This window comes from Cavia porcellus, unplaced genomic scaffold (genome assembly GCF_034190915.1).
Source record: "Cavia porcellus strain 051 isolate PalLab524CR breed Dunkin Hartley unplaced genomic scaffold, mCavPor4.1 scaffold_7, whole genome shotgun sequence".
Classification (NCBI taxonomy): Eukaryota; Metazoa; Chordata; class Mammalia; order Rodentia; family Caviidae; genus Cavia; species Cavia porcellus.
The window spans coordinates 93,606,977-93,620,862 of record NW_026947490.1 but is presented as its reverse complement, the minus strand read 5'-3'; the positions used below and the strand labels follow the sequence as shown (position 1 = coordinate 93,620,862).

The 13,886-nt window shown below is 43.6% G+C and overlaps 1 protein-coding gene across 1 annotated transcript in view; it reads left to right on the top strand.

The window, feature by feature from the left end:
• The window catches only part of Prep (prolyl endopeptidase), a 113,674-nt gene extending 100,526 nt beyond the window's left edge, over window positions 1-13,148 (top strand). Inside the window, exons 11-15 of the mRNA XM_003466028.5 lie at window positions 2,824-2,960; window positions 3,985-4,079; window positions 6,558-6,689; window positions 9,799-9,955; window positions 12,391-13,148. Of these exons, the coding sequence (XP_003466076.1) occupies window positions 2,824-2,960; window positions 3,985-4,079; window positions 6,558-6,689; window positions 9,799-9,955; window positions 12,391-12,685 (816 nt within the window). The 3' untranslated portion in view covers window positions 12,686-13,148. The remainder of the gene's footprint in view (window positions 1-2,823; window positions 2,961-3,984; window positions 4,080-6,557; window positions 6,690-9,798; window positions 9,956-12,390) is intronic.
• The last annotated feature ends 738 nt before the right edge of the window (window positions 13,149-13,886 follow it).

Here is a 13,886-nt window from a genome sequence, read left to right as displayed (position 1 = left end):
AAACAGCTCCTCTGGGTTTGATTTGGAAGGGGATAAGGAAGACATTTAGGAAAGGCATAGGCAGGCCAACACAGACAAGGAATTCCTTTTGTGGTGGGGTGATTGTAGACCTCAGCTGCGTTGTGGTGGCATGAGTCTGTGTTGGAAGTGACAGTGTTTCTTGAGGTCCAGCTGTCCAGGGGAGGAGGAGATATCCAGGGAAGTAAGATTAGAATTATAGGATTTTAAGCATTAGTGCCATTCAAAGGGCTATCCAGGGCTTCTAAACTGGGTAAGACAGCCCAAGGGAAACCAACAGCAAGTGATTGAATATCATAAGAGCTTTTTAAAAATAATATCCTTAGATTTTAAAAAAAATGGTGGTCAAAGGGGGACTAGCAAAGATCCTTGCCTAAACGGGTCAGGCTCTAAAGGCCAAGGTGTTGGTTATATGTTGAGTGCGGATTGTTCTAGCCCTGTGTATTTGTTTATTTTTTTTAATTTGTGTTTTTTATTAGTACGTTTACAGTACATAACAATTACATTCCTCTGAGGAGTCGGTATGAGCGTATACTGTATCTTCATCCCCTGCCTTTCCTGTCCCTCCTCTTGGTCCACACCCCCACCCCATTTCCTGTCACCTCTCCTTTATTTTGCTCCTTGTTTATATTTTGAGTTTCCTATGAAAGAGAAATCGTGTGATATTTAAGTCATGTATCTGATTTATTTCACTTAAGATTATGGTCTCAGGGTACATCCATTTTCCTACATATGGCTTAGATTTATACCCTATGGCAAAATAATACTCCACTGTGTATAAATGTCACATTTTCTTATCCATTCTTGTTTATCATCGTGTCTTCATGGTGCCTGACACATAATAGACACAGCAAACATTTGAATAAACCTTGGATTAGCATCTGTAAGGTGTTTGACAGGTCATCAATTTCTTTGTCACTGATGAAAATCACAGAACTGGGTTAAAAAAAAAAAATGATAGAGTCCCATATTGAAGTTGTCAAGGATTGTGGGGAAATGTCTGGTTGTAGTTAATATTAATTGGTGGTAACAGGAATGATGAGAGCAAATGGGTGTATTTTGAGCACAGGTCCACCTGCCACCCAACATCAGGAGATGCGCAGAGCACTGTTCGGAGCAGACAGTTCTGTTAAGATGGAACCATGAGAGTTTCTCCTGACTTCTTTGATCATGCTGTTGCCTAAGCTTTAAAACCTCCCTGAACTCTTCCCAGCTCAGATGCGAAGGTCTGTCTTTCAGCTCGGTGGCCCCAGCCTGTCACTTCAGGCCACATCCTTGAACTCTGCATCAACCACTGCCTGCCCACTCAGTTACACTTGATTAGTGGCTGCAACTGGCCCTGAATATCTTTAAATATAACTGTCCCATCTGATAATTGTGAACTCTGCTGCATGTCCTCCATGGTTTCTAAACTACCAAGTCCACTGTATCCAAGTATTTCTTTCCTATGTCAGAAGCAAATTTTTTTTGTATTTTCTTGACAAGTTTCAAAAAATAGCCAGATGTGGAGGCCTTGATCTTAGTCCTGTAATGCCCACCTCGAAATCTGCATCGCCTCCCCTTGCCACCCTCGTGTCTGTCTCCAAGGACTCTGAGTGATGACTTGCTTTCTGGAGCAGAACCACTGCCACCAAAAGCTTTGGATCTGTGTGACTCCAGCTCACCTGAAGCATAGAGGCTTATGCCCTTGACGGGCACCCGGGAGGTTGGCAGGATGTTTCTCAGCAGAGCACACTTGCACATCGGCTCAGGAAGGACACCGTGTTTGCCCAAAGAGAAAGCTATTTCCGGCCTTTCTGTCCAGAAGAAGCCTTTGTATCAGCTTCTTGTGGCTTATCATTTGCTCTGTGGCTTATCGCTTGAATGGCATTTAATGTCTCCTCCCTCACTCTTTTTGTCTTAATCCTTTCTCCAAAAAAGTAATGAAAATGGAAATGTTCACTAAACTTGCTGGAGATGGCCCAAATTTAGAAAGATTTGGTAAGCCTTAATTATCACTAATGGAGAAAATGTCTTTGTTTAACAAGGAATAATAGAATAATACAATGCCTCTGTTGTTCCTCATCAGCCCTCTGAGCTGATCTGTTTTGTTGTTGCTAACATTTGTGTAACAGTTAGTGGGTCTCAACCTTTTGAGGGGAAGATGAATGTGAAATGTGGTTTTTGCAGAAAAAAAAATTTCATAATAAAAACAACAATAGGTAACAGTGCATATCCTTATCTCCAAAGTAGTTGCTGAGAGACAAGATTTTTACAAAGAAGAAACAGGTACTAGGACAAAAGTTTCAAGGAACAAAGCCAAACGAGTAGTATGAATGAAATGAAGTAACAAACATATTAAAATATTTTTGATCACGTGAAATGTGTTAAGATGAGACGTCTCCCCAGATTGTGGGACGAGTTGGCAAAAAGTGACCCTGCATTACCGAGAGGCGTAAGGAGGAGCAGAGTGGATCCCTGTTTTCTTATGTGCCCCAGGAAGGCCCTGAGACGTGGGTGTGATGGCAGCATTTTGATGACAGCCTGAGGCTGAGAGGGGAAAAATGACCTGCCCAGGGGCACCTGGCCAAATAGCTGTGGAACAAGAATTCCAATCACGCTCCCTGTTCCAGACCCATGCTCTTTTTACCGCTCTGCGCCAGCTCCATAAAACAGGAAAATGTCGCTTTGTCACAGCCCTGGATTTTAACTGTGTCACTGTCCATGTTGAAGAGAGAACTTACTAGTTGATTTTTGCCATTTAAAAACATGCAAGTATTTACTAAATACTGCCAAATCCAAGTATTATTCTTTCTTTCATTCTAGATTTTCTACCCTAGCAAGGATGGTACAAAGATTCCAATGTTCATTGTCCATAAAAAGGGCATAAAATTGGATGGCTCACACCCTGCTTTCTTGTATGGCTACGGTGGCTTCAACATATCCATTACCCCCAACTACAGGTAAGCGTGTGAACACTCTTGGAACTTGGCATTTGGGTTCCCTTCCACTGCGCCATATCTCAGGCCATTCCAGGCACCATCTGAACCCTGGTGAAGACAGCAAAGCCCACACGCAGGCTTCTCAGGCAGTGAGACTTGTTATCGCAGAACATCCAAGTACTGATGTACCTGGAAATATCTCCATATATCTAGGTTGTAAAGTCATGTCACATCCTGAAATTATTAGCCAAAACATGCAAAATACTTGGTTTTGGTTCATTAAATGAGCCTACTCCTTACAGGATAAAACATGTCATTGTGTGTGTCGCCCTTTACCACTCTCAGGGATAAAGTACAGGCTTAAGTTTCAAGTCAGAATGATGCTTGAGTGAAGGGCAGCAAGCGTGTGTCAGCCAGTGAGGAACAAGAGGCACATCGTGAGCCCCCTTCCCTGGTCCTAACAGGATTCAGGACCACACCGGTTCTACTGCACCACTGTAGCTAAAACCTCTGGCCTTGATTCATCTGTGTAGAAAGAACTTTTCAGGTTTCTAAGGCAAAAGATGTTAATGTCTGAGCTGTATTTTCTAAACTAAAGGCTCAGCATTCAAGTTTAATTGCAGTGTTGGTGCTTTGGGGTGAGTAAGTGAGTTTTGGGCTGCGGTTTGGGCCATCCGTGATCTAGAGCCGCGAGGTTTACAGAAGCCCTCCAGGTCCCTCATTCCTCAAAGGAAGAATAAAATTCTCAGAAATAATTCCCAAAGCCAAGTTAAGTTTTACAACAAATAGAAAATATCACTTAGAACTTTTAAGGCCACAATGTAAAAGGCGATGGGGTGGGGATATAGCTTAGCAGCAAAGCGCCTGCCTGGCAAGTGCAAGGACTGAAGTTCAATTCCCAATACACCCCCAAAAAAAGCCCTGTTGGACTGTTAGCCCTGAGGAGTTCCAGGGCTACATTTGCTTTGTCTTACAATGGAGAGAGAGAGCGCGTTGCTTAGTGACACGCATCACTGGAAGGTTAACTCTCTCCCCTGTTTCTCAGTGTGTCCAGGCTCATTTTTGTGAGACACTTGGGCGGTGTCCTTGCAGTGGCCAACATCAGAGGTGGCGGTGAATACGGAGAGATGTGGCATAAAGGTAAGGAATTCTCACTACAGAAACTCGAGTCTGCCATTCCATTGAAATGAGCTCACAGGCAGCATTCCCCTTAGAATCAACTCGGCTCTTCTTACGTTCCCTCGTAGTCTGTGATAGCATCATTCGCTGTAAGACCATAATCCGAATCTGAGATTTTTAATAATGCACAAAATGCATTTTTAGTTATCAGTGTCAGAAGGGAGTCTGCTGTATTTATTCTGTCTCCTGGCAGCCTTCTTTTCGAAGGTTAGCATTACTGGGCTATCTGAAAGAGGAGTCCTACAATTTTGTTGTCGCTGTTGTGGGCAGCTCCTTGTTCCCACATTGCTGAGAAATACTTGTCTACCTCTGCTTCTGGGCGCTGTCATGAGGAGACACAGAATGCAGTCTTTGTCTTTTTGGGATCTTATTTGGACTCTGTTCAGTGCCCCCCTGAAATGTGTATTCTGGTTAAGTAGGCCTCAGCTTCATACCTTAGAGATCACATTTTTTAAAAATGATTTTTAAAGTCCTTCTTCTTCTATTTTTTTATATGTGAAAAAAAAGCCTTACCAGGCTTTGCAGAGCTGAAATTGCCTCCACAAGCCATAGAATGGGCTCATGAGGGTGTTTTTCACTTGGTGTGGTCCAGTGTCCTTGGGAAAAAGGGCATGGAAGATCACTTACCTGCACTCATCAGCTGCCATTTATAACACCTGCTGGACAAAAGTGGCCTCTAGTGCTCAGGGTGGTCATCAGGTGAGAGGTCATGCTAGGAACATCAGAGAACACCGTTGAGACCTGCACCTCCCCTTGTGCATCCTTGTCTGGTTTTCCATCACATCCAGTAGTGAAGATGAAGGGGAATCTGTAAAGATGCCTTCATGAGCCCCTGTTAGGTATCCAGGTGCAGGAAAGGCCCAGGCCTAGCCCTGGTGGGTAGCGTGTGCCTGAGGAGCTGACATCAGACACCAAACTGCTGGATCGTCTTAGAGAGAATGAACGCTCCTAATTCACACGTGGCTCCTGCCTGGCTCGCTGAGTGAACGAATCAGTGTCCACTGTCCTCCCCAGAGACCATGGATTCTCATCACATCTGAAGCTACGTGGAATTGGTTGTATCATTTTGAGCTGATTTTTTTTTAAATTTTTTTTAAATAATCATACCATAAAGGAAAATAAGGGTAAAATTACTATATCCCACATGTTTGACTTGCACCCAAACTCTTGGTGTCTGACCCTGAGTTCCTGATTACGTGGCACATATACCATGCATAAACTCTGATCCTGTGGCCTTCTCCCAAAAGAACTGGGTTCTTCTTCATTAAATGCCTCCATGATCTGACACAGAGGATGCCCTTTTCCTCCTTGGCTCTTTTTGTCACCTTTTTATTAATTAGAACCAACTCCTTGTCCAAAGTCTTTGCAGTTAGTTAGGCTGGAACTTGACTAAGGCTAAAAATAAATTGATTTCATAAACTTTCTCATAAGTTAGGCAGTGAACGAATCAAAAATGGGCCCATTACAGCCTAATATACAGAATATTCATCTAAATTCCATTCTGTTCAGTGGGTTTAAAATCTAATACTGTTTTAAAAATACAGCCACTGATAATTTCTTATTAAAATGTTAATAACATTTGTTTTGATATGAAAAAAATTCCTTCAGTAGCACTGCTGCATCTTTAATTGAATTTCTGCAGAAGTGGTTAATCTCAAATATCTAATTAGATCTGTGTCTGCTTTCTGTTCATCTTGTAGACAGTTATTTCAGACATCTGTTGCTTTGAGGACATGCCTTTGGCATTTGGTCTTTTTAGTCTGTGACTCTGTAAATGTTCTCTTTAAATAATTTCTCTGGTTTAATACATGGCAGTGACTTACAGATGATAAATCTCAAACTACCCTGGGCAGATGCTTGAAATCTTTTTTTAATTTAAGAACCAAAAATTCCTGATGTGCTCTGCCATGCTACCTGATTTCTGCTTTTTATAAATTAGTAACTACGGGCAAAACCGGATTGCTTACTCATTTGAAACTCCTTCAGAGGGCAGGGGCAGGGGCAGGGGCAGGGGCAGATCTGTCTTCATGAGGACGTGGAGCACATGCAGCCTCCAGCACCAGTCCTGGCGATGGGAGCCGGATGGAACTTGGAAGGGGAAAGCCATCAGCATCTCCAAAATAGAGATTCTTTTGGGTGTCGTATTTTCTCACATTAAAAAAATGTTCTGTTCTCTTTGGTGGTCTTGCCTTTCAAATTCTAGAGGTTTGTAACGAAATAAATGTTTACCCATATAGGTTAACAATTGTGGTTTGGTGATAAATTTCCACAGTACATAAAATTTCAATTGAGGCATTTCTTTAAATATAGTTTGGGACTATAACCATTCAGTGAATCAGTAGTTGAAATTGTGTCCTGTTGTCATTTGAGTTTTTTAGAATCATCATATTTTTTGTGTTTGTGTTTTAATTAATCATCTTCTACTTTGGCATATTGTAGGTGGTATCTTGGCTAACAAGCAGAACTGCTTTGATGACTTCCAGTGTGCCGCGGAATATCTGATCAGGGAAGGCTACACATCTCCCAAGAGGCTGACTATTAATGGAGGTTCAAATGGAGGCCTCCTTGTGGGTGAGAACTGCGTCTTATTCGTTGTACTTACTGGTTGACCTGGGAGGGGTTTCAGATACTCTGTCCATAGCCAGCTCCAGTTTATGAATGGGAGCAAAGCACACCCCAGAAGGTGTGATGGCTCATGCCTCTAACCTCATCTTCTCCAGAAGGCTCAGGCAGAAGAGCGGACAGTTCAGTCAGCTCAGACATGCAGAAAGGTAGCAGAGCCCACACAATACTGAATTAACTCATGACTTGCACACCCTGCTCTGAGCGCTTCTGCCCCAGCAAGTGGGGTCCATAGGTCTGTAGGATTCAGCTAGCACAGGGTTGGGTCTGAGACAAATCGTGTCACTCAGAATTTGTAAGATGTGATCTTCTTCGTACATTTGGTAGTGCCGCGTGGTGCTAAATGCTGAGGATACTAAGATAGAATTTAAGAGGAAATATTTGGTACCCAGAAAGGTGATGCTGATGAAATAGTCCTGTGAAGGATTTACACTTGCTGAGCACCAGCTGTTGTGGAGCCTTTATACATCCAGCTTTGTGAGATGCATGCTACTAATGCCTGCATTTGAGAGAGGACTAGAGGTTAAATTCCTTTCCAGAGTCACAGAGCTGGAAAATGGTGATGCGGGGTTTGAGCCTCGCACTCTGCTTCTGGATTCTTTTAACTTTTATGTGGCTATACCTTTACATAAGGTTTTCTAATTCTCAGTGGTTATTGAAATTTTGCTGCTCCTATTCTAGTAACTATGTGTGGCAGACCTGGACTTCGTTTGCTGGTTCCTGCATTCACTGGCGTTTAGGATGGATGCAGCTGTCATACATGCTAGAAGAGCACATGTACACACGCATTGTCTCACTTTTTTGTTTCCTGGAACAAAATACCCAACACCGCCAAGTTAAAGTTAAAGGAGGAAAGGTTTAGTTTGGCTCAAGTTGGTAGAGGTTTCCTTCTGCAGTTAGCTGATTCCAAGGCAGGGTGGCAAGGCAGATCAGGCAGAAAGCAAGCTTGCCTTGCTCTTTTATAGCCCATCCAGAAAACAAAGCTTGGCTTCCGCTTGGAGTGCATCCATTTAGCCACGCCCAGAATTATGCTAATTCTAGTCAGTGTTCCAATTCAGCACCACACACCCTTAATCCCCTTGTCACACATCCTAGATCTTGGCAGCTCCAAAGAGCCCCACCCATGAGTGTATGAGGCTCTGAGGGGACAGTGTCCACCAGCCATAACACACACAGCAACGTTCAATGCCTGGGGTCAGAGCATTCATTTGTTTCTTGTCTTTGAAACACTGAATCACATCAAAACCTGAATTAGACTTTTCCTTCAACAGAATACATAGTCTTTTAAAACATTTCCAAGTTCCATGTAGCTCCATGGTACTGTTGCCAGGCATGCATGAGGCTCTGGGTTCAACTGTACCACCACCAAAAAAACCCAACTTGGATGGAGGTAAAAATAGAGACATATAAAATAATTTGCTTTAATTTGGAAAAGGATGAAAAGCAAAATGTCACAGGCTTATAACTCAGCACTCTAGAGGATCACAAGTTTGAGGCCAGCCTAAGCTACTTAGCAAAATACTGTCTCCGAAAGTAAAATTAATTTAGAAAAGATACTGGTAAATTTCTTAAATATCATATAACGAATTTGGTCGTCATTCTACAAATAATGGAACACCCAGGAGTTACCAGGCATTTTCCCAGACACTAGGCATAGGTCAGTGAACCAAACAGGTATCTCTGCCCGTGTGAAGCTTTCTTGCAAGTTAACTCAGTGGAGGTGGCAGACACATGCCAAAGTCCTGAGGCTGTCCTGGTGAGGGCCAGGGAGAGGTGTTCATCCATGTGAGCTGTGAACAAGGAAGCGTGGGGGCTCACCAGGTGGGACCGTGTGCCGTGCCTGGCGGGCTCGCTGTTGTCCTGTGTGCAGCAAGCAGCCTTTGGAAAGGCCGGAGAGAAGAGCAGTCAGGAGCGGCTCGGACCTGAGATACTGCACTGGAAGAAGTTAGAAGAGGTCAGACTCCGTGTTTTAAAATTGAACCAACTGGATTTGCTTAAGGATTTTATATGAGGCGCACAAAGGGAAAGGACATTGCAGAGGCCGCTTGGTTTCAGTAATGGGGGAATTACGTGGTAATGCACTGATTCACTCAGTAATTCCGTTATTTTTTGGAGTTTTGTATTCACAATTGGTTCGTGCCTGTTTCGTTTGATTTGGACACTGGTTTGAACCCAGGACCACTGCTGAGCTACATCCCTAGAAACCAAGGCCTTTTAGGAGCCCACAGAGATGGGGCTCCCCCATCAAGATGCCTGTATTAGAAGTACGGATTCTTAACCCTCCTGTCTCCAAGTGAGAAGCCCAGGGTTTCCCAGAGTGAAGTCAGGAGTCAGTTTTAATAGCTGTTGAAATGAAAATGGGAGAGAGACTGTGCAGGAGACGTCCAGATCCTTTGATAACCTTCAGCTGTGACAGCTTTGGTGCCACTTCCTCCGGAAGGCTGCCTTCATTGCATGTGATTCCCGCTCGCCTCACTGGTAGCCCCTGAGTGATCCAAGCAACAGTGATGCCGGGCTTTGTGCAGCGGCCTGTTCACTTCTTTATCTGCCCTGCTGAGCTTAGTTTTATTCACTGAGACAAACCCAGACCTAATGCTCGATACATGGCAAATATTCAACAAGTGTCTGTTGAATGACCAAGAAGATTTACATGTACAAAAAAGTGTATGAAAAACAGGACGATAAAATGTGACTGCATTGTTAACACTCTGAACCGTGTTGCAGATCCTCTCTTGCGTTGCCTCTGGCTTGTCCTGAGGTCCTGAACAAGTCCCCCAGCATCTGTGAAAGCCAGTGGGATGGGCAAAGGGGATGCAGCTTCTCCAGAAGGTCCTTGAGCTTCTGAAATAGCTCTCCCTTGTTGAGAATAAAACCCTACCGCTAGGAAATCCCACCTTCCCACCTTTAGACATATTGGAAGCTAGGAAGGGGGCTGTGATGTTTTTTCCTGTGCACTCAGGATACAGGGAAACAGGATTCTGAAAGCATGTGTTGTGTTGTTTTTGTTTATTTAGATGTTTAATAACACACTGCCTCCTTTTCCTATCTTTGCCTTTAGCTGCTTGTGCAAATCAGCGTCCTGACCTCTTTGGCTGTGTAATTGCCCAAGTCGGAGTTATGGACATGCTCAAGTTCCATAAATACACCATTGGTCATGCCTGGACCACCGATTACGGGTGCTCAGACAGCAAGCAACACTTTGAATGGCTGGTCAAGTACGTTTTAAGTCAGGTTGACTATGTGCTGTTAATGATTCGATATCGTAGTATGGAACATAGCAGGATTAGTCTCTGATGTTTTCCTTCCTTTGGTGGCTTTTTTGGGCATATAATTTACTGCAAAAGCAGTGGGAAAACCTTCCTGTCTTCCTTGTTTTGATTTTGTTATAAACCGCAAAGATGGTAGCCAGGATTGTGAAGATGCCCCTCCAGACTTCCTTGTCCTTGGTCTCCGAGGCTAACGCTGCCCCAGGTAATCCTTGCATGGGCTTTGCAGGGGGAACAGGGTGCACTACACCCTAAGACCAATTCCTGACTCAAGGCTGTCAGAAAAAAAGAGACCTTGGTCCTCCAAGCTGCATGACATTGAGTTCTGTCAGCAATCTGGGTGTGGAAGTATTTTTCCCTAGAGTTTTCCAGTAAGTGCCCAGCTAACAGCAACTTGACCTTAGCCTTGAGAGACCCAGAAGAGCCAGATCAGAATGCTGACTTACAATGTCTGGTATTCTAAGCTGCTGCATTGGCGGCAATTTGCTAGTGTAATGGTCAGAAATGAATGGAAAAAAAGTATTATACTTCACGTAAGATTTCCTCTCCTCAGTCAACAAGTAACAGAATTATAAACAAGACACATGCTAGGACAGTTTGAGATGCATTATTTAAATATTGTATAAATTCCCTTATTCGTGTCCCTTTAACACTTTGCTGATAACTGAGGAACGGAGAAACTCTGTTGTGACTCTTCCTACATGTAAGAGTTTCTGGATTATTTATCTTCAGTATTTAAGAAGGACCCCAACCTGGCCCAAGAAGCCTGTCTCCCATCCCAGTCTTCTCAAGAAACTATATATTTTGATAAAAGTACTTTGTCAAGTTTTTAATTTCTCTTTTTATGGCCAGTTCTGTTGGAAATTGTTTAAATGACTGAATTTTTAAATTAGCACTTGGAAAGTATTAAATCCTCTGAGGGGATAAAAAGCTCACCTTTAAGCTGTTCCTTCTAAATGACTGAAAAGGCTCCTTGTCACACACCGGTGAAGCTGTGTACCCAGCGAGGCTGCTGCTCAGCGATGGCGAACCATTTAGAGCTTTCAGTGATAACAGCCCTTCACAGCACGCGTGCCATAGTTCCACCACCACTGCGTAGAGTTAACTTAGAGAAAAATACCCCAGGAGACTAAGTCCTACTTAGACACATTTTAAAATTTTGGAATTAATTGTATATTGAAGATAATACAGTACTACACAAAACCTAATATTTCTGAAATTTGAAACTAAAGAAAAAGTTCTAAATATTTTTCCCTCTGATATGCCTGCTTCAGATGGCAATTCTCACAGGCTGTGCTTTCCTTTGACCTGCTGCTAATAAACAAGCTTAGAGCCCAGCCTGTTAGCTGTCCTGGGAGCTCTTGGGTGCAGCCCCAGAGTCCACAACCAAAGTATTAAAAGGTGTTTCTTCCCAGAAGACTGGGACCGAGCACAGGCGGGCTGGGGTCCATAAAGCCAAACAGATTGTTCTTTCCAGAGCAGCTCTGCAGCTTCAGGGCCGCCTGTGAGTCTCCAAGAGGAAGCATTTTAACAGCGTTTGTTACACTTCTTTCTGCACAGAACCAGCCCTTTTGTAGAGGACAGGGATTGGTCACCAAACAGATCCATCGGTGCCCATCATCTTCTGTTGTGGGAGAACAAGCCCCAGAATGTTTTGACTTCACTTTGGTGAACCGAGCAAAATTTACAGTTTTCACAATCTATCCTAAGAAATAAGATTCTACTAAAACAATTATATTCATTAATATTAAACATGGCTCTCATGCTGGATAAAATGTGGAGAAAAAAGATCTAGCTGTTTGTCTCAGCCACTGTTTAAGTCAGTGATGCTTTTGTTCTTCAAGCCCTTTTTGCCTCACTTACGTTGGAAATTTGCTGAGTGCTTCAGCAGGTGGCTTCTCCACTAACATTTTTCTTCATTGTCCAGAAGCAGTTTCTTTTTCCAGGGATTTAGCTCAGTGGCCTAAGCACCTGCCTGGCAAGCACAAGGTCGTGAGTTCAATCCCTAGTACTAAAAAAAAGAAGCAGTTTCTTTTTGCTGGACAGTGAGAGCCAGCCAGCCACCCCTTGTTATAGGCCTAGAGATGACAGATTGCTCTTGCTAAGATTACAAAGCTTGGGATAAAGGCTTTTAGATACCGAGGGGGCAGAAGGGTTTAGATACTCGGGGTACACGCAGGGGTTCCATTTGTTCAAAAGATAAAGAAATGACCACATTCAGTGGTTAAAGACAGTCATTACTTCACTGTGAAGCAGTGTAAAATGCGTGTGATTTGGAGTCGTGTCAGTGGCAGGTGAAGCGAAGACTGTCATTCCAGTGCTTAAATGTCGCACTGAACAGCTCTGGGTCTCCTCCAGCCTCACCAGAGGGCCTTTCCTTGCAGATACTCCCCGCTGCATAACGTGAAGCTACCAGAGGCGGATGGCGTCCAGTACCCGTCCATGCTCCTCCTCACTGCTGACCACGATGACCGCGTGGTCCCTCTCCACTCCCTGAAGTTCATCGCCACTCTTCAGTACACCGTGGGCCGCAGCCAGAAGCAGAGCAACCCCTTGCTCATCCACGTGGACACCAAGGCAGGCCACGGGGCGGGGAAGCCCACAGCCAAAGTGATAGAAGAGGTCTCAGACATGTTTGCATTCATAGCGCGGTGCCTGAACATCAGCTGGATTCCCTAAGCAGAGACACCCGCCCGCTCGCTCCAGACAGCCGCCGACAACCTCAAGGGCTTCACACCGTTCTGACCAGGACACCACTGGGCCCGCTGCGCCCCCAGCAGCACCGTCCCCACAGAGACTGCAGTTGAAAAGAACTGCACCGTGGAAATTTTATCTTTTTTAGTCTTCTCCTTTTTAGCAAGCCCTTGGCATTTCTTTTTCCACCCTATGCAGATACATACAGTATTTTAAAAAGGAAAGAAAAAAAAAAGGCATGCGTGGATAAATAGCTAAGTGACAACAAACATGGTGTGAATACTACATTGCTGAATGAAGGGTCATAGTCGGGTATACGCTTATCACTCATTACAACTCAGTGAAATTGCTTCTATAACCATTACCTATCTATCCTTAATAAATGTGAGAACTCTTCTCATGAGACAGACTTCATTGCAATACTAATAAATGGTATTTAAGAATGGGCGATTCTAGTTTTGGTTCCTTTGATTGAAGGGCAGCTGACTTTGAGAACAAAGCGTGTCACCTTTACACAACAAGCTAATTTCCAAATAATTCATTATAGACTGTCATCACTGAAAAGTTGATTTCATCCGTTCCAGCTCACTTTTTTGTAGGGAAAGGCATCAAAAGTGGTTAGTTGTTTTAACCATGTTCTGCTCGACCAGGGAGCGGTTTGATCCAGGCCTCTTTTGGTTGGCTTGCCTCCTCTTAAAACTCTGTGGACTGGAGTATTCAGAGTGTACGCACGGTTGACTGTCGGTGCTGCAGAGTATTCCTGGGAATCAGAGTGCCCGTGGCACGCAGCTAAGAGGCCCTAGGGGTAAAATACCCAAACAAGCACGCTTATCCGACCTTCTATTGCAGTCGGAAATCTTAGCATCTCCCAAGACATCTCTTCCCTGCGGACCACTCCCAGGTCATAGAAATAGTCATACTTAAAACAGAAAGAAAGGGGGAAAAGTTCTGGTTTATCTCCTTCCCCAAGTATCTCAGAACATAAACCATACGTCAAACTCTTATCCATAAAAATGTTTTTTCAAAGTACATCTCGTAACATCTTGAAAGTGTTCCTTTGGATATCAGATTGGGAAATGTTAAACTAATTTATAAGAGAAGTTTTTAGTGTATCTTGCCTTATCAGATGTGATAAAAATAATTATTCCTTTTGTATGAAGTATCTTTATGTAAAAGTTTAAAAGAT